The sequence below is a fragment of the Natator depressus genome, chromosome 2 (assembly GCF_965152275.1).
Source record: "Natator depressus isolate rNatDep1 chromosome 2, rNatDep2.hap1, whole genome shotgun sequence".
Lineage (NCBI taxonomy): Eukaryota > Metazoa > Chordata > Testudines > Cheloniidae > Natator > Natator depressus.
This window is the reverse complement of record NC_134235.1, coordinates 103,246,400-103,273,619: the sequence shown is the minus strand read 5'-3', so window position 1 is coordinate 103,273,619 and position 27,220 is coordinate 103,246,400. Positions and strand designations below refer to the sequence as shown.

At 39.2% G+C, this 27,220-nt stretch overlaps 2 protein-coding genes across 3 annotated transcripts; one reads left to right on the top strand and one right to left on the bottom strand.

Moving 5' to 3' along the window:
* Positions 1-220: 220 nt before the first annotated feature.
* ACOT13 (acyl-CoA thioesterase 13) lies at positions 221-26,101 on the top strand. Of its 2 annotated transcripts, none has more exons than XM_074944768.1 (3): positions 221-510; positions 3,680-3,864; positions 25,824-26,101. In XM_074944768.1, the coding sequence occupies exons 1-3, from the start codon at positions 427-429 to the stop codon at positions 26,023-26,025; spliced, it is 471 nt and encodes a 156-aa protein (XP_074800869.1). In that variant the 5' UTR covers positions 221-426; the 3' UTR covers positions 26,026-26,101. The 2 variants fall into 2 exon arrangements, with proteins under 2 accessions (XP_074800869.1, XP_074800870.1); XM_074944769.1 differs by lacking the exon at positions 25,824-26,101 and adding an exon at positions 4,369-6,956 and having other exon boundaries at positions 248-510.
* On the bottom strand, positions 14,016-27,220 carry C2H6orf62 (chromosome 2 C6orf62 homolog). Its single transcript, XM_074944767.1, has 5 exons — positions 25,115-27,220; positions 21,394-21,570; positions 20,508-20,633; positions 17,399-17,533; positions 14,016-15,554 (listed from the first exon to the last, which is right to left on the bottom strand). The coding sequence occupies exons 1-5, from the start codon at positions 25,241-25,243 to the stop codon at positions 15,429-15,431; spliced, it is 693 nt and encodes a 230-aa protein (XP_074800868.1). The 5' UTR covers positions 25,244-27,220; the 3' UTR covers positions 14,016-15,428.

Sequence of the window (27,220 nt, the reverse complement as noted above, 5' to 3'; positions counted from 1 at the left end):
GAGGGCAGCGTTGCGGGGGGAGGGGTGAAGGGGGCAGCGAGCTCAAGCCCCGCCCCCCGGGGTAGGGGCGGGGGGGTCCCGCGAGCCCCGCGTGGGGCGCGCGCGCGTGACCTACGTGAAGGTGATCAGAAGGGCCGCGAACGTTCGGCCTGTGGAACGTGGTGAATCGAGGCGGGGTGGAACCAGGCTGCTGTGGCCCCGGGAGAGGGCCAGGGGGAGCGCGCGGGGCGGGGCCAGGCCAGCCCCGCCCCCTTCTTGTGCTGCGTGTTTTGAAGGTCACCCGGCCTCTTGTTGCTGCAGCTGCTCCCAGCCCCGCAGAGCTCACTCGGTGCGCCCGCTTCCGGGGCACTCTTCCCCGCCGGCTGGAGCAGGTGCCCCACGCCGCTCTCTCTGCGGAAGAGGGACGTCGCCACCAGCCTTTAAACCATGAGCTCCTTCACGATCCACTCCTTCCGGGAGATGATGAAAGTCTTGCTGAGCTCATCCAACTTTGATCGGGTGTTAAGTAAGGTATAGTTGTAGGTAGGAATGGATTGATGCTTGGCACTTGCATAGCTTTTGTTCTATGAGGAGTTTCAGAGTAGCAGCCGTGTTAGTCTGTATTCGCAAAAAAACCGAGGAGTACTTGTGGCACCTTAGAGACTAACCAATTTATTTGAGCATAAGCTTTCGTGTATCCGATGAAGTGAGCTGTAGCTCATGAAAGCTTATGCTCAAATAAATTGGTTCGTCTCTAAGGTGTCATAAGTCCGCCTTTTCTTTTTGTTATATGAGGAGTGCATCCTCCAGAGTGTATCAGCAGTTGGTGTGTAGATATTAAACATATACATATGTAGGTTTGGCAGAATTTGATTTTTTTTGTATAATTTTGATGGATACTGTCAATGTTTATTTTAAAGCATCTTTCTATATTTAAATTTTCACAGTTGTGGGAAAATTCTGGGGGCGGTTAAACTGATTATTTAATGTAGCTGTTGAGATTCAAAAAGTTAAAGCACATGTCAACAAAACATGTCAAAGTATGGAAAGTAAATAACCTGAAATCATACTCTAAATTCTCTATCCGCATTTTTCTTGCTTTACTTATCTGTACATTTTGATTATTATGGATGGAAATATTTTATCAGTAAAAATCCAATCCATCTAAGTCAGTGGTTTTCAACCTGTAGTCCATAGACCCTTCTGGGTCCATAGGCTGTGTCTAAGGAGTCAGCGAATGGTTGGCATTACTATAGAACAGTGTTTTAAAACCTGTGGTCTGCAGACTATACCTAAGATTTCTAAAGGGGTCTGTACCTCCATTTTAAATTTTGTAGAGGTCTACTAATAAAAAAAGGTTGAAAACGACTGTTCTAAACCTATATATATGCAGCATAAAGTCACTGTCTTGAGAGGCTTACAAACTAAAATCCCAGTTGGATCTTCTCAGTTTAAATCCATAGGGTTGTAGTAGGGGCCTGTCCATTCTAGGAGATGCAGCTGCAAAATTGAGGCCAAAAAGTATGATCCTGCAAGCTCTCACATGAGTACTGCTTCCTTACATGAGAATTCAGTGGGACGAGTTGCATGATTTAGGCCTATTTTTGTGAATAAGGGTTTGCAGGATCTAGTCCTGATTGGCCAGTACACAGAAAAAGGGGGTGGGATGCAATGAAATGTTTAGACGGAATCCTGACTTTCTAAACTGCTGCTGTCTGAATCTGTGATATCCAGAATTTGTATTTAGGCCTCTATCTGACATTTGTACTGAAAGTAAAATTCTTTTTCTTGAACCCTAACTTTCCAAAATAAGTTGTCCCCTGACATGTTTGAAAAGGTCAGGAGCAACTTATGGTTTGGATTGTTCAGATTAGGGTTTTTAATAATCAGTATTCTTCTCCTCTTCATGCTATATTTTAACAGACTAGGCAATAACACAGGAGAGGTTGTTTAAAATGTTATTTCACAATAGCTATAATACCTTTCTGTTTTAGGGGCTTTATAGCAGTGGCTGAAGCCAGGTCTACATCTAAAATTTAGGTTGACCTATCTATGCCGATCAGAGGTGTAAAAAATTCACACCCCAAGAGACTTCGTTAAACTGACCTAATCCCCAGCGTAGACAGCGCTAGATTGATGGAAGAATTTTTCTGTCAACTTAACTGCTGTCTCTCGGCAAGGTGGATTTAGTAGAGCAACAAAATAACTCCTTCAGCTGATGTAGTTAAATGTCTTCTCTACAGTGGTGCACCTGCACCACTGTAATGTTTCTAATACAGACATACCCTTGGAACTCCATTGTAGGGGGGTTTTTTAAATCTGTTTCAGTGATACCAATCAATAGTGAACTGATAATGTTATGAATATATTCCTCAAAAATAGGACATACATATGCCATCTTTAGTAAAATATTACTACTTCCAAATGTATAGTAAGAATCTCTTACTGAAATAACTTAATATTTCCACCTCTGGGACATTTCATCCTAAAGCCACTTTGAATGATTTATTTAAAAAATAATTTTGCAGGGATGAATGTAGTTACAGAAACTGTACTTTTCCCAGTTTTGTGGGGTACCTTATGTCCATTGTTCTCATTTTGTAATATGCAAAATTTTCAGTTGTTCCAACTGGAATCAGAAGAATGTATTTTAAATGCTCTAGAATAACAAACTTCTAGGCATTAGAATCAATTAACTAGCCTCTTGGGGCTTGTCTGCATGGGGAAATTTACCTACATAATTATTCTGCTATAAGAAAAGGAGTACTTATGGCACCTTAGAGACTAACCAATTTATTTGAGCATAAGCTTTCGTGAGCTACAGCTCACTTCATCGGATGCATACTGTGGAAACTGCAGAAGACATTATATACACAGAGACCATGAAACAATACCTATTCCTTTCAAAATACTGATTTAGTTCCATTATTTAAATATTAATTGACGTTGCTTCACTTTAAGGATTACTCAGATGTTGCTGATTTTCATTCTGTAAACAAGAGGCTATGCAACTGTGCTAGCCAACAATGTGGGGAAAAATCAAAGCAAACACTTAGTAGTAACTTTCTATTAGCTTTAAGCCAGGTATAAAGTCAGACAAGTCAACTTTCCATTTTTAATAGAGTTCAGTAGAGTTTGTCTCAAACAACTACTGAAATCTCAAGATGATTACAATAAACTGACAGTGTCCATATTTGAGATACAAGATGGGTGAGGTAATATCTTTTATTGGACCAACTTGTGTTAGAGAGACAAGCTTTTGAGCTTACACAGAGCTCTTGTTTAGGTGAAGTTGGTCCAGTAAAAGAACAGGTTTAAGAATTTTATTAAGATGATGTTAAAATAAAAAGAAAACGGTATATTATTCACCCATCTTGTCTCACCAATATCCTGGAACCGACATGGCTACCCCAACACTGCATACAATGTGCATATTTGTTTTTATAGGAGGTATACATTTCCCTAGGGAAACAATTTGCAACTGGAGATTTATAGAAACATCTGGCTTGACACTTAAACCATAATGGTTTAATCCTTTATTTTTCTCTTCCCCTCATTAGTCTAAAAACTGAACCAAGATTTACTTTCAAGTTGATCTGTTTACTTTGAGAGCAGTCACTAGACTTGTAATTGTCCGTATGTTTCCCCTTATTGAGATTTTGAATTAATAGAATTTTGTTCCTCTTTCCTGTTTGTTCAGATGACAGTTCTTTCTGCAACTCCTGGAAAGGTTGTTTGTGAAATGAAAATAGAGGAGGAGCACACAAACAGAGGTGGCACCTTGCATGGAGGTTTGACTGCCACACTGGTAGACGTAGTGTCAACAGCAGCATTGTTGTACACAGAAAGAGGACTACCCGGGGTCAGTGTGGATATGAACATTACGTATGTATTGAACATGCTTACTGTCAAATGTTAGATCTTAATGTTTGATGTGTTCTACTAACAGGGCCTGGATTCTGCTAAGTTTCTCTTCCATGATCTAGCTACCACTTTAGTGACAAACTGCAGTCTATTCTGAAAGAACAACTTCTAATAAAGTCATTATAGATCCTGTTTGGGAATATCATCATGTGGTTGAGACACTAGTTTGAGGCAGTCAAATGTTCTTTAAGCTCCCTCTTTTATTATGTTTGGTTTAATGCCTTAGTTACTTCTAGGTAACAAAGTCCAAATTCTATAATCTTCTCATGCATGGAATATCAGTGGGAATATCAGTGTGAGCGCTGCCTGAGGAGAAGCTGCAAGATTCAGGCCTGTGAAAAGGTGCAAGGGGTTAAGTACAAACTGACTATGGTAGCTCCTTCAAAAAATAATTTTAAACAGATGAATGTTCCCTGATTTGTAGCGTGTTGTTGTATAAAACAATTGTTCTGTTTTTCATTCAAGATACATGTCTGCTGCTAAGATTGGGGAAGAGATATTGATCACTGCTCAGATTTTGAAGCAAGGAAGAAGTCTTGCCTTTGCCAGCGTGGATGTAACAAACAAGGCAACGGGAAAGTTTGTGGCACAAGGCAGACATACAAAACACCTTGGACATTAATATAAGAAAACAATATCTAAAAAGGAAAGTTTGTGCTTAAGAAGCTAGCATTGATATTTTTTTTTCTAATTTAAGCTGTATCAGGTCACCACGATATGAAGGCAGTTAAGAGGTCTATGTAAAATGAATTGGTCTCAGTCCCATTCCTAGTGGACAAGTGTTCACATTGTAATTGGCACTAATTCTGAGCTTGTTGCAGTCTTGGTAGAGAGACCAAAAACTGAAGAGACAAGTAATATCTTTTATTGGACCAACTTGTGTTAGAGAGACAAGCTTTTGAGCTTACACAGAGCTCTTGTTTAGGTGAAGTTGGTCCAGTAAAAGAACAGGTTTAAGAATTTTATTAAGATGATGTTAAAATAAAAAGAAAACGGTATATTATTCACCCATCTTGTCTCACCAATATCCTGGAACCGACATGGCTACCCCAACACTGCATACAATGTGCATATTTGTTTTTATAGGAGGTATACATTTCCCTAGGGAAACAATTTGCAACTGGAGATTTATAGAAACATCTGGCTTGACACTTAAACCATAATGGTTTAATCCTTTATTTTTCTCTTCCCCTCATTAGTCTAAAAACTAAACCAAGACAATGTATTTCTTTTGGGCCTGAAGATAAGGTCAGTGTTCAGGCTCACTGGTGGGACTGTGTGGGGAAGCTTTCTGCTCCCATTCTGAACCTCTCTCATGAGAGCATGGTTCCAGTCTCTAGGGCTGTCAGTTCATAACCTTTCAAAAACTAAAGCAACTAACAAACTGCATTTTTTTTTTTGTCCTATGCTACTAAGTGTTAAAGTAACAGGTGTTACACATTTAGTATTGCTGTTTTAAATTATTAATCTGAAATAAGAATATTTTGCAAATGGGAAATGTAATACATTGAGAACATAGATAAGTCTTTATATCTGGCAAATGCTTAACTCATTAAAAAAAATTCAATAAATTTTCAAGAAGTACACATTTAATAAAAGCTCTCATACTACTACATTAAGTAAGCTCATTCAGCCCAGATGAAGAAACTATGTGAAGAAACTTTTCTCTCTGAAAAGTTGTATAGTTATATTGTGCTAGAGCAGTGTTTTCTCAACCAGTGGCTCATGACCTCTAGGGGTGGGATTGTGCATCACAAAGTGCAATCAGGAGCGTTGTGAGGTGTTGAAAATTTCAAAACCATTCTGAAGCAAATTACATTTCCAAAATAACTTTGGCGGCAGCCAAAACCTTCAAAAAGTGTTTGAGGTCAAATAGTAGTAGTTGTATTAGAGGGTTATCACTGATATTTTTTTATTCTTTAATATAAAATGCAAGGGGGTTAACTTTTTCTAAAATGACCATTACCTCCTTTTTAAAAATTAATGTATTTAAATACAGAGCTATGCCATCTTTAAAAAGTCTGTCATTCTTGCCAAGGCAAATTGACCTAGTCAGTGCTTCCTTCTTATATACAGTAAAATGGGGAAAAAATCTTTCCTATTTTTGCCATTTAATTCATTTTTTAAAAAAAGCTTTTCCAGTGACCAGTATCTATTTCATTTACAGAACTATCATACATTAACCATTTAGTGAAAATCAATGTTAATGAATAGTATTACACCCACTTTGTTTTAACGGACTGAAAGAAAATGTGCCATTCTGTAATTATATACCTTTGTCTTAAGTAGGCTATTGCCTTATCTGTGCACTGAAACAAATCAAGCTCTGTCTGCATGCCATCTAATAAAAGCCTAGACGCTTCCCACATGGAATCAAATACTGTTACTGCTGTAGATGAGTGAATAATGAGAAAGTGATGAACTGAATATTTTATTTGCAAAAGTTGACTAAATTAATCAACTCTATGACTAAAGTTAAAAATTAATAATGTGAACTATTGCAGCAAACAGTTTAGCCACTGCCCTCTCGTCATATCAGTCAAAACTTCCATTTTCTTCATTGCTGCTTATGTTGAGGGAATAGAGAATGAGCAGGTGTGTATTCAGAAGGCATCTGCATAGCTTTAGAAACAGAAATTAGACTCTACTGGGAGTCATCCTGTGTAATGACTGCAGGATCATGCCATTAGCATTTACTTTTGCTGTAACTCCAATGCAGTCGTTCATGTTGCGTTTAGTCCCTGTTGCATAATTAAGAAAATGGGACATAAGTGTTGTTAAGCAGGCCAGATGAATCTGTTAACTGATTTTTAAAGTATCTTTGAATGTTTATATTCCTCACAGTTTATGCCGTTTAATAAATGAAAATGGGGTGGAGGAGAGGAAGATGGCTTAAAAATGTTGGGTGGTGCTAGCACTTGATAGGTTCTCTATTCAAATCTCTCAGCTCTTGGTCTGTAGGCAAAAACCAGACCCTTACATGACCAGGGTTGCCAAGTCTCCAGGAATTAAAGATTGTCATGTGATAACCTTCAGGACTAGGCAATGCTATGCTCCACTACCTTACTGAGATAATCATTAAGTATTTTTAAGAATCTCATTACTTTCAAAAGTTATGGTGTATGAATTTAGCTTTTTATGCTACACATGCCTTTTCATTTTCTTTTGAAAAAGAATATTTAGTTTCTTTAGGGAAAAGACTTACTAGAAGTATGTAAAGTATCATCTTTGGGTCTCAAGTGATTTGATTAAAAATGTATGTGAAGCATTGCCATTTAGAGTTAAATCAGTGCTCACTACAAACAGACTTCCATTTAGAACAATCTGGCAGATTGTCAAAGGCACTTCCTGTTTCCTGAAATGTTGTTTTGAGTGTTGAGTGTTGAGAGTTTTAGGGGAAAAACAACACCTGACTGGAAAAGAAGAATAGTCAGTGCTGTTAGATAACTGGATCTCTGATTGCCTGCACAGTCCTTGTGTCTATGCACCCAGCTAGCCAATTACCTACTGCCCTGAGACTGGCTTCTGCCTAATCACTACTTACTTTCAAACACTCATTTCTGGTCTCAGCAGACGTAAAACTCTAGGGAAACAAATCATTGCTAGCAACAGTGAATGGCTGTGGATACAGAAGAAGAGCTATTATTATATAGACAGATCAGGAGAAGTTTTATGCTCTAGAGTAAGAAGCATGTGTAATGAGGTATGGAGAAACTTATCTGCACTAGTGTTCTCTTCATGCTTTTCTGACTTGTCTTGTGATTACTGCTAGCCAAGCCCTTTGGCTGTATTCACGAAGCCTCTCGTTTTCATCACTTCCTTTCACCTAATTAGCCCACAATAGTTTCACTTGGTCTGATCATTTTTATTCACTTACCTAAATTCTTCCTTTGTTATAATGCTGTTATAAATGTTTATAGGAATTATAGTGACAAAATTCAGAATTCTTTTCTAGGGGGTAGATGCTGTATATCAGCTATTCATTCATACCATGTGAATGTCATATTTTAGACAGTTTGACTTTATACATGTAACCTGTTCAATAAAATAGAATTTACACTTATTTATATTGCACTCAGAGTCAGATTCTGATATCCCTACTCTGAATAAGTTTCCCCGATTGAAATGGCAGGGATTACTTAAAATAAGGGACTAATCATTTTGAGTAAAGAGACCAGAAACTGAGTGCAAGTTAGTCATATATACCTCAATGTAATAGCAGTAACAAGTAACTATGAAATAGAAATACCAGATCAAATGTCAGTAAAAATGACAAACCAGTAAGTGGAAAAATGCCAGATCTGAATGGTTTAAATTCGTATATCAATATAAAAGGTTATTCTCTATCTGGGTTTATAACAAACACACCAAAAGATTGAGAATAATATTTTTGGACCTCCCAAGTGTCCAGGTCCCATTAAAAATAGGGAAATAGTTAATCCATACAGTTTGCACATTTGGTTAACAGTGTGGACATATGAAAGTTAACCTTACATATTCCCCCACACACTTTGATGCACAAGACACATGGACTTTCTCCATATACATATAACTATAAAAAACCCTCAAAAGTTAAAGTTTAAAAAGAATGTTAACATTTCAAAGTAAACACTAAACACAATCTTAATTTACTCCCATTTTGTATATGCATTAGGACACTGCCTTTCATTGCATAATCACATACTCTTTCCCACAGGACCCTTCAACGGAAAAAATATCAAGTGAACTCGGATGATCCTCTGCATTGTTCATCAGTGGGATTCACAACCACGGTTTTCAGATCCACAGCACAGACCTTGACTATTTGAGCTGAAGGAGTAACTCCATTAGCTGGTGTACTATCCTGTGTAATATACTGAATCAACAAGTTACATATAGAATCATAGACTTTAAGGTCAGAAGGGACTATTATGATAGTCTAGTCTGACCTGCACAATGCAGGCCACAGAATCTCACCCACCCATTCCTGTAACAAACCCCTAACCTAGGTCTGAGCTACTGAAGTCCTCAAATCGTGGTTTAAAGACTTCAAGGTGCAGAAAATCCTCCAGCAAGTGACCCGTGCCCCACGCTGCAGAGGAAGGCAAAAAACCCCCAGGGCCTCTGCCAAACTGCCCTGGAGGAAAATTCCTTCCTGACCCTAAATCTGGCAGTCAGCTAATCCCTGAGCATGTGGGCAAGACTCACCAGCCAGACACCCAGGAAAGAATTCTCTGAAGTAACTCAGATCCCACCCCATCTAACATCCCATCACAGGCCATTGGGCATATTTACCGCTAATAGTCAAAGGTCAATTAATTGCCAAAATTAGGCTATCCCATCATACCATCCCCTCCATAAACTTAAAGCTTCGTCTTGAAGCCAGATGTGTTTTGCCCCCACTGCTCCCCTTGGAAGGTTGTTCCAGAACTTCACTCCTCTGATGGTTAGAAACAATCTAATTTCAAGTCTAAACTTCCTGATGGCCAGTTTATATCCATTTGTTTTTGTGTCCACATTGGTACTGAGCTTAAATAATTCCTCTCCCTCCCTGGTATTTATCCCTCTGATATATTCATAGAGAGCAATCACATCTCCCGTCAGCCTTCTTTTGGTTAGGCTAAACAAGCCAAGCTCTTTGAGTCTCCTTTCATAAGACAGGTTTTCCATTCCTCGGATCATCCTAGTAGCCCTGTTCTCTGTACCTGTTCCAGTTCAAATTCATCCTTCTTAAACATGGGAGACCAGAACTGCACACAGTATTCCAGATGAGGTCTCACCAGTGCCTTGTATAACGCTACTAACACCTCCTTATCTTTACTGGAAATACCTCACCTGATGCATCCCAAGACCGCATTAGCTTTTTTCACAGCCATATCACATTGGCAGCTCATAGTCATCCTGTGATCAACCAATACTCCGAGGTCCTTCTCCTCTGTTACTTCCAAGTGATGAGCCCCCAGTTTATAACAAAAAAATCTTATTAATCCCTAAATGCATGACCTTGCACTTTTCACTACTAAATTTCATCCTGTTACTATTACTCCAGTTTACAAGGTCATCCAGATCTTCCTGTATGATATCCCTGTCCCTCTCTGTATTAGCAATACTTCCCAGCTTTGTGTCATCCACAAACTTTATTAGCACATTCCCACTTTTTGTGCCACGGTCAGTATTAAAAAGATTAAATAAGACTGGTCCCAAAACCAATCCCTGAGGAACTCCACTAGTAACCTCCTTCCAGCCTGACAGTTCACCTTTCAGTATGATGTGGTGTAGTCTCCCCTTTAACCAGTTCCTTATCCACCTTTCAGTTTTCATATTGATCCCCATCTTTTCCAATTTAGCTAATAATTCCCCATGTGGAACTGTATCAAATGCATTACTGAAATCAAGGTAAATTAGATCCACTGCATTTCCTTTGTCTAAAAAATCTGTTACCTTCTCAAAGAAGGTAGGTTTTGCACGATCTACCTTTTGTAAAACCATGTTGTATTTTGTCCCAATTACCATTGACCTCAATGTCCTTAACTACTTTCTCCTTCAAAAATTTTTCCAAGACCTTGCATACTACAGATGTCAAACTAACAGGCCTGTAGTTACCCAGATCACTTTTTTTTCCCCTTTCTTAAAAATAGGAACTATGTTAGCAATTCTCCAGTCATACAGTGCAACCCCTGAGTTTGGAGATTCATTAAAAAATTTTGCTAGTTGGGCTTGCAATTTCGGGTGCCAGTTCCTTTAATATTCTTGAATGAAGATTATCTGGGCCCCCCGATTTAGTCCTGTTAAGCTGTTAGAGTTTGGCGTCTTCCTCAGATATGGTAATATCTACCTCCATATCCTCATTCCCATTTGTCATTTTACCATTATCCCTAAGCTCCTCATTAAAGACTGAGGCAAAGTATTTGTTTAGATATTGGGCCATGCCTAGATTATCCTTAACCTCCACCCCATCCTCAGTGTTTAGAGGTCCCACTTCTTCTTTCTTTGTTTTCTTATTTATATGGCTATAGAACCTTTTACTATTGGTTTTAATTCCCTTTGCAAGGTCCAACTCTACATGGCTTTTGGTCTCTCTGACTTTATCTGTACATGTTCTGACCTCAATAAGGTAGCTTTCCTTGCTGATCCCTCCCATCTTCCGCTCCTTGTAGGCTTTCTGCTTTTTCTTAATCACCTCTCTGAGATGCCTGCTCATTCAGCTTGGTCTACAACTCCTGCCTATGAATTTTTTCCCCTTTCTTGAGATGTAGGCTTCTGATAGTTTCTGCAACTTTGACTTGAAGTAATTCCAGGCCTCCTCCACCTTTAGATCCACAACTTCAGTCCAATCCCCTTCCCTAACTAAGGTAGCATATGCAGCAATAGCCCCATTTTTGCAGACAGCATACTCAAGCATATGGATAGGATGTCATTTGAGGCAACTTTACTGTAACCAACACTTGTATCTGCCATATTAGATAACTGTGTAAGCATATAAAGCCTTGCTCAGTAATAATGGTTGTGAAGTGCACATAATACCAGCCAGTAGTACTACAGTAGAACTCCAGATCTTCTTCCCAATCCACTATTTCCATTTTGGGTCTCTCCCCACCCTATAGAAAGATTTCATTTCTATGTAAGTGCTTTGGAACATGCGTAGTGTAACTGAAACTTTCAGAAAATGAAGGAGCATCCAATAAGCTCTCTATGCAAGTAGAAATCTGTGGTTTGTAACTACCGAATCTAGATAGACTGGACTTTCACAAGAATAGCCAATGGCACATTCTTGTTCCCAGCACTATCATCTTGCTTAATTTCAGTGTTACTTTACACCACAGAACTACCAGAGCTGTTTGAAAAGTTAAAATTAGCAAAACTTTCAACTTTTCATTAGCCTTGTTAACAGGTTTAAAAACTGTTTCTGCTCAATAAATCAAGCTGAGGCAGAGATAGAGCATGTAAAATTTCAGCCAAACCAGTTAGTTTAGCATTGTTCTGAGCATTTGGAAGCATGTGCTTAATAAACAGAAGTGTTATATTACCTAAATGTGTTACAACTGCTTGATGTATGATGCATCATTTAATTATCAATTTAAGTGTAATCTAGTAAAGATCTGGGGAAGGGATTTTATTTAAAGTATAATGGAGGAATAAAGTAGTATCAGTTATTCAGTAGGTGGATAAGATGTAAAAACCTAGTTCAACCTTTGGTAAGCTCCTGGCTCCAGCCCCTTCTCAGACCCACTCTTCCCTCCCACCCCAAATGCAACCATTTCCTCATGCTATCTGGTGTGCCACAGTAACTACTTACCGGTTTCTTCAGCTGGACAAAAAGCTACATTACTTAGTAGGTTAGGAGTGCAGATTTAGCATTTTGAAGCTTAAGAGCATTATAAAGTGATTGCCCCATAAACTCATATTCCATAGTTGGTAGGTAAGCATCCTCTTCTGCAAGCATCCTTTTCCACTGCCAAGATACATGGAAAACTTGAACCAACCACAGATACTCCTAACCAGTCTGCTCTGTTGTACCCAAATCCCTGCCCAGATTTCAATTCCTATTATATTCAGACTTAAGAGCCACGAGAAAATTCTCCTGCCAAGAATCAAGTAGGACTCCTGCTACAACATACAGGGTGCATAGTGAGAACAGCCTCACAGAATTTTGTCTTTTTCCTATTAGACTGTTTAAGGACATACAAGGGAGGTGTACATGTGTCAAAGAATGTTAACTAAACAGCTCGACCTTTTAAGAAGCTATGTTTTGGGTGTTTATGCAGAGCTGCTACACATACTTAAGTTAGCACAATTATGCTTCATAAAAGATTTAATAAAATGAACCCTAGCCTTTAGAGTTGTGAAGATTGCATCAGCTCACACACCTCTAGCAGAATATGACCCCAAAGATGGCCTAAAAATAATAGCTCAATGACAAACTGCTCTCATAGGGTGGGAACTTTAAAACCAGAATATTCAGTGTTCTCCATAGTTGGAGATACATTGACAAAATGAGGCATCCTTCCTAAATGCGAGGTCTCTTGTGCCCTTCCCAAGAGGAGAGGAAAGGAAAGATGGTGAATCCCCTTCCCAGAGCAAGAGATTTAAGACTCAAATACTGAAGGGGGTGGGGAGTGAAGCCACCCTCCTACTCCTTCCCTGGGAGTCAGAAGGCTCCAATGACATCCCAACCCACCTATTAAAACCTGTTTCCCTTTCTCCTTTCCTGACAAACTTATACAGTTATGTTACTTGTCAATTCAACATCCTCAGGAAGTTGAAAGCTTGGTAGTGATATAATAGATTTAATTTATCAAAGTGTGTAAGAAATAGTGTATAGCTTGGAATAGGCAGTGTTTTAAGAGTATACTGCTGTTTAAATTGAGGTCTCTGCCACATAATGTAGGTCTGATACCTGTACATCTATAAGATTCCCATACAAATCCAGAAGACAACAGCAATATGATTGAGTACAGATTACTTTCTGTAACAGAATTTTAAATTAAGATGAAGGATCTGGTCACTGTGGATAAACCTGTAGATGTCCTCATAAACCAGTATCTTGATTTTCTTTTACGACTGTTAAAAGATTCTATAATTAGAAACACCAATTCCCTCACTAACTCTTATCCTTTGCCTTATTTGCTTGTCAGTGACCAGAATCTCAACTGAGATGGCCACTACCACACCCTATAATTAAAGTTTGATCAAGGACAGAGTGAAACACTAATTTCCACCTGAGATGCATTGCCCAAGACAACATATGAGCAACCTTGAACAGTTCATTAGTAGGTTACAGTGTTCAAACAAGACTGTTAAAGACAGTATTCTAGAAGGTGAACCGAAGTTTCACCAAGCTGTAGTCTTACAGGTCACCGAAAAGAAACACACTGATCCTGCCAGCACTACCGGCAGTTATGCTAATTTTCAAGTATTCATGCCTAGCAGCATTTTTCAGGATCAGGCCCTAAAACAACAGAAGTAGGGGAAAGAGTAAGCAATATTTTCTTAATAAATTGAAATTACGTAATTTCACTTCAGCAGCCCTTCAGTTTGTTTTGGGGGACTTGCCAGGACAAAAGGCGGGGGGGACGGGGACCAGTAGAATTCACAGTGGTTCTGGCACACCAGCATGCCCTTAAGTGAATTCAGCTGCTTTGGGTAGATAGTTTATTATTAATGTTGTCACATCACTATTTTTGAACACCAGACTGATATTACCAAAACCATATCAGAGATGCTGAGAACCTGTCTTTGCCACTAATTTTCACTGGAGAGACTATGCTTAGACTGTTCCACAAATATTTCAGACTTAAAGCTTGTAGATGACATATTGTAAGACAATAGTATGAGCTAGGTAATTAAACTCATGAGCTTTGCATAAAATGAACATTGTCATCTTTCACCTAATTTATTTAATTTCCAATTTTTCCAATTCCAAACAAAAGCTAAATACAAATTTAAACAGGTAAGCACTAGTTTTACCCAAAGGGAGCAGGCTTATACAGATTTACTCCAGTAAAGTACTCAACCCTTAAGCAAAGCCTTCTTTGTCATCAAAACTATACAGTAGTCTTCATTTCATTGCACAGTCTTAAAATGTTCTGCCAGAACCAACTTTTGACACTCCAAACACTATTTTACAGTGAAGTTCACAACTGCTTTATAACGTCTATTTCAAAAACCCTCAATGGGTTTTCAATAAGAAATGTTTTAGAAACCAGTATTTCCTGCAGTTCGCCAGCAAGTTTACAAGTCTCAACTCTCAAGAAAAAATAATCCTCTACCAACAACAAGGTTTCTGCAGCTACTATTTTACTTTAATTTTAGCTGCTTTAACTACTTCAGACTCCAGGTCTGCCTCATAATCTGTATAAATGTATCCAACTCAACAGAATACTCTTTTATACAGTTATACAGCAACTTGGGGAAAGATCCAAAAGTGAAAGTGCCAGTAAACTTAAACATGGCCCAGCAAAATAAAAAAAAGGCAAGAAATGCCTACACTGAATGAGATGCTTTTTTCCTTATAAGAATTCTTTCCCCACATTTACATTTCTATTGTAACAGCCACTTTTCTGTTCATTAGAATGAACCGGATAGTGCTCTCTGATACAATCATATTAACAGCAAGGCTATAAGGCTTTTATACCCGTTACATTCACTTCTCACCCTCCAAATACTGATGACTAACAACATTAGATGTTAGGGGGCATGATCAGCACAAATGGAAACACCACCACAAATGATCACCTTGTGCTTTCAGATACATTTGTTTCAGTGTACAACAGTCCTTTCATTTCACATTTTAGTAAGACGCTGATGCAATGCAAAAATATGCAGAGCATCCTCTCTTTCACAAGGTCCATGCAGAAAACATTTAAAAAAATTGTAAAGTTCTGATACACAAATGATTAAAAAATAATCCAGGATGATCAAGTTTCACAATGTATAGTGTTCTGAACATGAGTCCATTTTCTTCTAAATTCTGAAAGAATGAAGTGGTGAGGAAAATGAATTCACTACTGCATTCTGTGATCTTCCCCATTTTGCTGGCCAGTACCCTACTCTGGCATGTAAGGATGGAGGTGATCCTCTATGGTACCAACCGCCCAGTGGGTGAGCTGTTCCTGTGGCAGGTACAGGCAGATGCTGCATAACTTGAAGATAGTAGCTTTGTTTTTTGGAGTCTGGGGGGGACGAAAAAAAAAAAAAAACAACACACAAACAAGTATTTAGTTTGTTCAGACCTAACATGTAGTCAAAGTTACATTTTCATAGGTTTAATATTTACCCTTCCCCATTTAAAACACTCCCTAAAAATAAATGAGATTATTACAACCACTCTGCTTCATCCCCTTCTGTGTATGTAGACTCTGATCAAAATATTGGACAATGTCAAACTATTTAACAAGTTTTTACAACCATGAGTGGGATTTAACAAGTAGCATAGTGTCTTTGTAGGAGGGGCTACCAATTTAGACTTCTTGTGTGAAGATTTAACATTAGCTCTATAACAATGAAGAGATTCTCCAGAATATATTTTCATACAAAAATAAGTTATTCAGTTCTACATGGGGAAGGTATGCAGCCACATCATCGCAGGCTGAGAGCTCAGCTCTCAAACTAAATTGAATATAATCTGGTCAGCGTGCAGAATGGAGAGGCTATATTCTCTTCAGTACCAAATCAATGCCCCAATATTAAGGTATACTGTTTGAGCTCCCCCTAAAGATTTCAATGGCTACAGGTTGTCAGGATCTGCTGAAGATCACTTGGCATTTTGAGACTAAAGATGGTAGCTGCAGTGGTTCCTAGCCAGGAAACAGTTTGGATAATTAGAGTTCACCAATTTCCTCCAATAGTTTCAAATAGATACTGTACTTGCTTCCTGTTCTGTCAGTTGCAGTTAACAAGCTATTAAAATAAGATGCTGTTTTCAACCCCAGGACTGCTGAGTTTGCCTCAGTTTACATTAATGAGTTTACATTAGATAAAACTTCTTTAAACTGCCTAGAGAGGTTGTGGAATCTCCATAATTGGAGTTTTAAGGGCAGGTCAGACAAACACCTGTCAGGGATGGTCTAGATCAGTCGTTCTCAACCTATTTACCACAGCATATGCAGTTCTATATTATGTGGGCCACATCCATACAATATATACTACTTGTATGCCAGAGGATGTCACATGAACTGCAGTTATGGGATGATTGGGCCACAGGGGGCCCATATGTTGAGAATTACTGGTCTAGATAATACTTAGTCCTGTCTTGAGTGCAGGGGAGTAGACTGGACAACTGAGGTCCTTTCCAGTTCTATGATTCTAGGAATACAGGCAATTGAGCACCTTGAAAATTGTTAGATGTTTTGAAAGAGGATGCCAGTTAGGATACTACTCCTGTCTAATGGAGATTTTTCTGAAGTTTGATATAAGAAATATGGCAAGGCTCCAAATAGGCCTCAGACTGATCACTGGCCCGAGTGGGAGGGATGTTTGACAGTGATCATTTTGTATGTATAAGAATTAAGTCTTCAACAGTAGATCTGCAATGTTTAGAAGATGAAAGTGTTACAAAACCTCTGAACTGTTTTTCCAATAATTCTTCATTCCAACTCTAAGTTGTGAGTTGAGTAACTTAATGAAACTACAAAAAGAATTAAGCAAAATTGCTCTGACTTTCCAAAATATAAGGAATCTGTTTTAGCAGTTATTTCCAATAGATTCCATAACACAAAAGCCCTGAATCAATCTTATTTGGCAACATTTTTTGCTTATATCCAGTTGTTGCATCTTTAAGTCTTCAGAATGGTGGTTTGTTGTAACACCACTTAATTGCAAGCATAAGACCACGGCAATTTTGTTCATGTAAACTTAGATAATTAAATACTTACAACTAGATCACTTATAAACCTTTGGACGATTATTCTCCTTTCATGTATTTACAAAAGGATAAAGTGTTCTCTCATAAGATAAGATTAAATATGCCAGGTCCTTAAAAACTATGCTCTGAAAAGTGTGAAGAGCACAAGCTTACCTGCAAGTGCTGTCTGTCAATGAAGAGAAACACTGACTGGTTAGGATTGTTGACAACAATTCCAGTCTTGTCCTTTCGGCTCAGAACATGCAGAAACTGTTTTTCATAGTCACCATGATGAAATTCAAACTTGGCCTGTACAGGAATAAAGGCAGTGTTTACAAACAAAATTAAATTACTAACATTCTGTGTTTTGATTTGAGTAGTAAAATTCAGAGCTGATCCCTCTCTACTGCTCAGATTTAAGCTTGGGGGAAGAAACACTATGATCAGTTTTACTGCTACCCATTAGGTTTTTAAACAGTGGTGAACGTGACCAGAGATGTACATTTCATTCTGCTGCTGGACAGAGACATAAGCAGTGCAGAGGCACATGAGCAAGCTGCATTATTATAACAAAGAAAAAAAAGCTCTAGGTTTATTTTGCACACCTGACAGCACTTGAGTACTGTCAGTTTTTCCTGTAGTATGGGTGTCAAATGTGAAAGGGGAGGGAGGAGAGAAGAGAAAATATTTGAAAAAGTTGAAGTTCAATTGATAAAAATTGACAAGGCAACTGAAGGATATTTTTAGGTACTACACACTTGGCCATTTGAAATGGACTTTCAAATTAACTGTGTCCTTGTAAGAACTCCAAATGGAGTAATTATCTTGCTTGATGGGTGTTGCTCCTTAACTCAGACTTCGTCTAGGCAAACTTGCATCCATTTAGCTATATCAGTTTCAACATGCACATCTAGCTAAAATGGTGCAAGTCTGCTTAGACCAGACCTTAAGAGTTAGACTTTTTACAGTGTGTAGCTAGTAAGAGCAGTAGGGATAAAAATTACCAATTTCAGGGCATCAAATTACATCAAGAATGGAAGAACTATTTGCAAATGCAAAAGATACATATATTAGCATTGCTTTAGAGGCTGTCAGATTAAGAAACATTTTAACAAAACAGATTCCTTTTTACACCCTGAACTACTAAAACTTCTACTTTAGTAGAGTTACATTCTCAAAACCAAATTTTTTTTGCATTTACTCAGCTTAGACAAGAAAAATAGTGTCTACAATACTTCACTTTCTGGTTCTCATGCACTAGCACTATACATTGTAGAGCAGACAACTTCCAAGGCTTGTCAATGCTGTTAAAAAAAAACCCCACCCATTAAGTAAGTCCTTACCTTCCTTGGTTTTTTTTTTTTGTTTGCCATAGGTGGAAAACTGATAGGGTAGTGACTTGGGAGAATTTGACATCTGAGCAACTTTCCCAGCCCTCAACTGAGGAAGAATGGGGTGTTTAAAATTTCTCTGTTTCAGCAGAATACTCATAGACCTCTGGGAGATGTCAAGAAATATATTCAACATCTCCCCTTCAACAGAGAACTGGGAAAGAAGCAACTTATGATTCTACTCATTGTGAGTGGGCAAGTTAAACTGGGTCAAAGTCTTCATGGGGCACATCCCTCACTAGCATTTTGAAATGTCATGGTATTTGTCAAGTAAAATATAAGCTTAAAGACTTTAGACAATTTACACACTGTTAGGCAGCACTACAGGGCACAAGTATTTTTATCTGCAGTCACTTTTAGTTGCAGATGTGTTCAGTTTTAAGAAGACAAAATATTAAGTAGAATTCTAAAAAAAAAATCACTTATTTTTACAGAAAACTAGGGGCCATCATGTATGCTGCACAGTAAAGTCCTTATCACTGTTTTATAAATCTAAGAGTATTTAGATTTTATATGAAAGAATGATTTATTTAACTTTACTTTGACTCGAAGCTTGAAGTGAGATCTGTGTGAAGTTTGTTTGCCTTTCGTTAGGGAACACCAATATTGCTCTCTGATGTTTCAAGTGTAGCTGAAATTAAGACAGCTGGCTGCTTAAATAAAAAGTGGAGTTACAAGCAGTTTCAGTACTATGCCAGCTTTCCTTTCCACTTTGCAGCTTTACAATCAAGTTTTCCTTTTGCTTCTCACACAGCTTATTTATGAAACACAAACAAGGGAAGTGATGCTGACTATAGACTTAAAGTGTTGACAAACAAGTTAGTAAACTCAAGGAATAATGTAGTCCCTCACTCAGACATTGTAGGTGTTAACCATAACAAGGATACATTAAAAAAAAATGTAGACAGAGGTGCCATTTCAACCCAGTGTCTAACAGGAACTTCATCTTGTTTTGTTAGAACAGCTTTGCATCACTGATGGTAGCACAACACTTGGAATTGCTTATTGCCCGTTAAGCAATAGCAAGGAGCATAAAGCATAAAATATTTTCAATATCTTAATGTAATAAGCTACAGCTGGCTGTGGAACATGTACATAACTCATTAACTTCAAGCCAAGAACGAAACAGGAACAGCATCTAAACTTTAGTCATTCCCCTCTTCCATTTATCAAACATTATTAATACAACTCCACTTATTGGGGAACATTCATTATTATCTAAAGGAGGTTGAAGTAATAAGGTTTGGATTGTACGGAAAACAGGGATGTCTAATTCCAGTTTCTGCATCTTCTAATATATGCAATTCCAACTTTTGTGAATATCTTTCAGATGCTAAAAGTCTGCCAATACTACTATTCGAATGAGTAACAGAAAGAAGTATGCATTCAATATTTTAGCTGCTTTGTAACAGAAGTGGCCAATAAATTTTCAAGCATTTATAAAGTAACTATCACTAGTATCTGACACCAATTTATTGGTTATGAAAATGAATATACTTTCACAAGCAACATGTACAACATGCTTGCTATCATTCTAGTTCAAAAGAGAATACATTTATGCTAAGTAAAGGCCTGATCCTGCATCACTGAAGTCAATGGGAGCTTAACCCTGGACTTCAATGGAGCACAAGCTCAGGACCAAAGAGGAGTAGTGCGACAATACTTGAACTAAAAATCCTTTCCCATATCCTATGGTGAGCTGAAGCTGCTTGCACATTCACCTAATGCAAGACAGCTCATAGCAGCTATGTTTGTAATAGCATTAAGTTGGCAGGAGCTCACTATACACTGCTACAAAGAGCCTAAGGAGCAAGTTGGCATTTCACAGGAAATATTAAAATCTTAACATTTCAAATAAGTTAATGGTTTTTTTTTTTAAATTTACAAAATACCTGAACAGGCCTATAGGGCTCATCATCAGATCCCTTCCACCGAGAAAACAGGAGACAGACTATCTTCTCAATATCATTCCGAGGCCAAAGAATGAAGTCCATCTCCTGAGTACAGCCAATCACATCCTGCAAGAAGGAGTTGAGTGGTTCACTTGTAAATTACCCTTACAGCATGATCCGTGCAAGAGCAAATATAATCCACTTTTGCATAAGGTAACAATGTTCACAATTCTTAAATTTGTCTCCACATTCTTCCATCCTAACCCACTATTTTATCCGATTTACCTGTTATATCTAGTCCAAGAAAGCAAATGCTTTGGGACAAGAAATGGGATAAATTTTCTGTCTGCACAAGAGCTAGCAGAGAACTAGCTGGCTTTTTTACATGCTACTGCAAAGTAAGTGTTACATAACAGTCCCCAGTTTTACAACTTCTAGTCTCAAAGAGGCTTATTATAAATTTTTTCATGGATTATTTGAGTGTCATTTCATTTCAATATTCATTCAAAAATGGAATAAGCATTTACCCATGCCACAAAAACACTGGTTTGTGAAGATTAATATTTGCCCACTAGAAGAGGACAAGGCTAACAGGAAGAAGAACTTTCAAATTTCTAAGTATATAATCTGTCCCATTCAAGTACAAAAGGAAAGTTTCAATAATTACACAAATACTTAAGTAAATCCGATTCCACGATAAGCACATGTGCCACATTTCAGTTCAGCCCCCAACCTGCACTCACAATTCACCATTCTTTATGTACCCAAAGTTCTAGTTTAAACAAAAATTTGGAGGAATGCAGGATTGGGAACAGGATTTGTAAGAACAGCTCACAACTGTTCAGAACTCAGGCCAAAAACTAGTAAGCGTAAGGAATAACTTTACCCTGCGCATAGACTGGTAGCGGGGTGCATGAAGCTGTACTATATCCTTCTGTAGAAGCTCTATGGAACTTTCCAAGGAATAGCTGGAATCCCGCACACCTTTCAGGATATTTTCTTCATAATTATTGGTCATGACTGGTATCACTTCAGACACTTCAAAAAGTGCTGACTTCTTCTTCTAAAAAAAAAATAAAATAAAAAAATAGTCACATTAGGGTTCTACCCTTTTTCCAAGCAGTTTGTGATTACAGCATTTCAAAGCCTGCATGTTTTCCCCCTCAGTGCTAGCGTTGCTTAAGCACTGCATTCGTAGTGTGTCGTGGAGTCATAACTCGGTCTTAAGAAGTTATTTGCAAAACTCTTCAAGACTGAGAATAAGTCAAAGAGCTCTATTTAGACAGAAAGAACAGGGAGTACTTGTGGCACCTTACAGACTAACAAATTTATTAGAGCATAAGCTTTCGTGGGCTACAGCCTACTTCATTGGATGCATAGAATGGAACATATAGTAAGAAGATTGTGTGTGTGTGTGTGTGTGTGTGTGTGTACACACACACAGAGAGTATGTTGGAAATTGCCTTACAACCTGTGAGAGGCTAATTAGTTAAGATGAGCTATTATCAGGACAAAAGTTTTTTTTCTCCTGATAATCAAGATGGCCCATTTAGACAGTTGACAAGAAGGTGTGAGGATACTTTGTGTAATGACCCCGCCACTCCCAGTCTCTATTCAAACCCAAGTTAATGGTATCTAGTTTGCATATTAATTCAAGCTCAGCAGTTTCTTGGAGTCTGTTTTTGAAGCTTTTGTTGCAAAATTGCCACCCTTAAATCTTTTACTGAGTGGCCAGAGAGGCTGAAGTGTTCTCCTACTGTTTTTTGAATGTTAGGATGCCTGATGTCAGATTTGTGTCCATTTATTGTTTTGTGTAGAGACTGTCCTGTTTGGCCAATGTACATGGCAGAGGGGCACTGCTGGCACATGATGGCATATATCACATTGGTAGATGTGCAGGTGAACGAGCCCCTGATGGTGTGGCTAATGTGATTAGGTCCTATGATGGTGTCACTTGAATAAATATTTAGACAGATGACTCAGGCCCCAATCCCCACAAAAGTTTTTTTACGCACATGCTTCAAGTTAAACACATGCACAACCATTGATGGGACTGGAGCTTTATTGTCTAAAATTGACAGCTGTCGTCTTGACAACAGCTCTAGATACAGATTTCTGCTGGTGAACCAAGTTAATCAAAGGTATTTCACATCTGTAAAGTTGTCAATTTCCATCAAATGGAAGTTTAAGTGTCTCTCCCCCCTACGAAAAGAACTCCACTATCAGTAGAAGGGAGGCAGATCCAATTTTGGAACAATTCTAAGGTCTAGTCCACACTAGAAGCGCTACAGTGTGCATCTGCAGTCTAAGCCAGACAGAGCTCTCCTGTCAACTTAATTACTCCACCTCCATGAGGGACAGGAGCTATGTCTGCAGGAGAAGCTCTCCCACTGACATAGTGTAACTTCACTGGCTCAGGGGTGTGGATTATTCACACCTGAGTGACACACATTATACTGAAGTGGTAGTGTAGAAAAGCCTTAATTCTAGCAATCACAGACTGTCAACCAGTGAAGAGTTACTTCATTTTCTAACTCACTTTCACAGCTGATTCTTGCATTGTTTCCACACTGACAGTTACTTATGAACTGCTTCAGCATCTCCCATTCATGAGAACATAGGAACAAAAAGCAGTTTTCCATTGCACATACATCACCTGTAAACCAAGGTTGTTTGCCTGTAGGACTTTCTTATAACTCACTGAGGCTCTTCATTTCTCTTCTGAACACCTCATTAGATATATGGCACATAATGTCTATTATGGAGACTGAGTATTTTATCTTCCCCTTTTTTGCATGCTCCAGGCTGGGCTATTCTAAATCTTTCCTACTGCCATTAAGCTTTCAAACACCCTAAGTCTTGGTGTGCATGTACAGGACTGACAGCAAGATGGAGTCTGGAATGCTCTACTTGGATGTAAGCAAGGTTTCAGAACACATATGCATGCATAGAACACTTCCAAAAAAACATCTAGGAAGTTACACTGGTATTATCACTAGTTTTGAAGCAGACAGCGTTTTTCCTAACTGAGACAATGTAATTGCTATCATTGCTTAAACATTTACATTTCTCTTAAATGAGTGGCATATGCTGCCACCTTATTACTGAGCATGGAATCTTTTAGCATGATAATGGCCACGTGAATAAGTTAAGAAGTCATCTTTATTGCCCTATGACATAGCAACTAGAGACCAGTAGGTCTACGCTATCACATTCTCAAGTAGATGTTCACAATTTTAGTTTGTGCTCCATTAAAAAGGCAGAGAAAGGTGTAACACAGTTTGACCAAAAAAATCATTTTCCCTCAGTTACTTAGATTTTCACTTCCTTAGTGTCTGGTTTTCACAGATCTGTGATTGCTACAATTGTCTATGGAGTTTGTGCAGGAAGAACAGAGGAGACCTGCATATCCATTATCACCAGACATACTCCTAATACCATTTGCCATGGATAGATATCACTCTCACAAAACTGAGGTTAGAGTTAGATTTAGACTTAGAGGCTTGTCAAAACTACCTCGGGGAGTTCAGGAAAGGAGCTTTCAGGAAGTAACTGCAGACTAAGGCCATGTCCACACTTCCAAGCGACATCGACACAGCTGTGCTGCTGTAAAAAAATCACTCGTGTAGCCCTGTTATGCTGACATAACAAAACCAGCTCAACCAGAGAGTCTCCCTCGCCACATCACATAGCACTGTGCACATGAGCGCTTATGCCAGCAAAACTTGTGTTGCTCAGGGGTGTTTTTTCCAGACCCCTGAGTGCCAAAAGTATTACCGACATAAGTGCTAGTATAGACATGGCCTAAAGAAGTGTTTTAAGTCTGCTCAATTTCTTAGCATCACATTCCGGAATACTGAATAGCCTCCTCCCTCATTCCTGGAGTAAACACATAACTTTAACTACTGCAGTTTCATCCTCATTTTAAATTTGAATTTCTAGGATCATTCATTAGTATGTCAAACTAATTTAATCTAATTCTAAGTGAAAAAATAGTTGCCAAACAGTTAGAACCCACATTGAAGATACAAATGCAGGTATAGATGAGTTATCCAAGGACAGACAAACATGACAACATCTGGAAGTTCTGTTCACTGCAGCCAAGCAAATAAAAACTTGTTTTCAAGAATGACAGCAGCAGCTTCGGATATCCATGCAGATTTATACCATTTCAAGAGGTGTTTTAAAAAGGAAGTCACAATCAACTTCTGTTTTAATCTGATAAAGGTAGTAACTTCAGTAGTTGTTGCAGCCAATTCTCTCTGTCACAACTGTGACTTTCATAAACACATTAGCATCTAATTCAGGCCCCAAATTAGGCTTTATAGACAAGTTACATACCGTACTTTTTAATTCCCTCCCACCCTGGGAAACGATTTATTTGGATGCATGTGTCTCAAAGGATGAGTTTACCACTGTGTTACAAGCACATGACAAATGAAAGCCAAAATCACTTAAAGGCAAACGTTAAGACACCATGGTGACAAACATTTTAAATTTCATTTTTGACCTTGGATCATTTTGCAAAAAAACTGCTAACAGAATACAAAGAGTTGAAGTCCTATTGTAACAGACAACAAAGAAGAAAGATTTTAAAATGAAGTTACCTTGTCCTTGAATACAAAGGCAATATACATCTTGAAATCAAACTGGTCAGCTAAAGATTCTTTTTTCTTTCTAAGCTGAGCACGAAGTCTGTTCAGAGCTTGTTTCTTCCGGGAGTTTGGGTCCCCCATTTTGTAACACAGGTGGTACTAAAGCCTTTGGAAACGGTCACTAAACTATGGGCACTTTTTCATAAGACTCAAGTACAACAGAAACAAGTCATTTTATTCCCGCTAATACGACTCAATAGATAAAACGCGAATGTAACCCAAAAAAACGCACCTCAGGTAATATTTTATGAGGCTATCATATTAGAGGGGTCAAGAAACAAACTATGTAATTGTCCAACCATGATTGGACAAGAAGCAATTTTGCAACAGTACCAAAAAAAAAAAAAACCCTAAAAATTCTGAAGAAAATATGCTTGTGTGAAGAGTTTAACCACAGGAATAAGTGGGTGAGAATGAAAAGGAAAAAAAAAAATCTTATCACGATTTATGTGTACAATAAAAAGCAACTGGCACAAGCCCAATCCATGTGGGGTTATCGGTGCCTTGCTTACCAAAAAAAAAAAAAAAAAAAATTAATATATATAAAAAACAAATTACAAATTGCGTTTTACCCCAGCCAGATTCATGACTCTGCTGATTATTATTCTGAGATTTCCACTATTGCTATGTTGCCCCCTTTTTTTCTTTCTTTTTTTAAAAGGATTATTACACTTGATGGAGAGCAGAGAAGAGAGTGCAGAGGAGGAGGCGTGCACGTCCCGGGAGGTACGAGATTTCCCTGCCAACAACAAAATCATCAACTACAAACAACATGGTGCTGGTTTGCAGAAGAGCAAAGAGGAAAAACAGCGGAGTCATTTCTAACTTCATCCTGCTCATCATCAGGCACATCATCGCCCTAAGGCTGCCACTGCCAAGGAGAAGAGGGATCATGATGGCCATAGATGAGGGGTGGGTGTGGGTGAAGGGAAAATAGTATATCGCCTAGAGACTCAAACACGACCTGATCCCTCGGCCCCGACTGTCCCCACCCCTCAGGGTGAGAGTCCTACATTCCCCAACACCCCAGAGTCTCCCTGGGCTGCTGATCCCCCGGGGATCCTCCTCTCTCTGCCGCTGCGCTCCTCAGGGAGCCCGATTTAGCTGGGGCTAGACATGGCCGATGCTTTTCACTTCCCCTTGGGCCTCTCCCTACACAAGGCGGCGGGGGACGGCCTGTGCCTAGAGCAACGAGGCACCGACTCAGTGGCCTGGCGTTCCCCCTCTCACTTCATGGTAGCGACTTTACAGACATGGAGAGGCCGGTGGGTTGTTTTGAAAAACAGACTTTTGTGGGGAGGGGAAAGGTGCAAATTTTTACCAATTTTTTCCCGTTTATTTTGAAATTTTGGTGGTAGATTGTTTGCAAAAAAAACAACAACCAAACAAAACAAAAAAAATACCCTTTTTAGGTTATTTTTGCCTCACTCCAGCCATTTTTTCTAGGGGGTTGGGGCTTCTGAAAGAGTTTTAACCCAAAATAAAGTCGTCGGACTAGGTTAAAAAAAACCCACCGATTTTTTTCCTCTCCTCTCAACAAAACACCCCCAAATCCCCCCCAAGCAGGAGACGGAGAGACTCAGGCAGAGACCGAGGCCCACTCGCTACCCGCAGCCGGCGGGCGCAGGAGGAGCAGTGGAGGCGGCGGCGCTGCTAGCAGCACGGGGAGGAGCCATGTCAAGATAAAGCCACGAAGCCGCCGAGCCCCCCCATCCCTGCTGCACTGGACACGGTGACCGGGCCGCCCGCTCTGCCGCTGCTCAGCCCCAGCGTGGTCCCCATAGTCTAGCTCAGCGCCCCGGTGCCGGGGGAGGGGAAATGGTGGCGGAGGCGGCAGCGGAGGAGGGAGGAGGAGGCCGGGTCCCTGCGCTAGCGGCTCCTACGGAGAAGACCAGGCGATGGCGTCGAGTCCCGGCGGCGGGTGCGTGGGGAAGCCTCGCACCGCCTAGGCGTTTCCTCTCAGGCGGCGGCGAGAGCGGAGGCGCCTCTCAGGCCCGGGAGCGACCGACAGCGACAGGACAGAGCGAGAACAAACAACTTAAAATGGCAGCGTCTGCC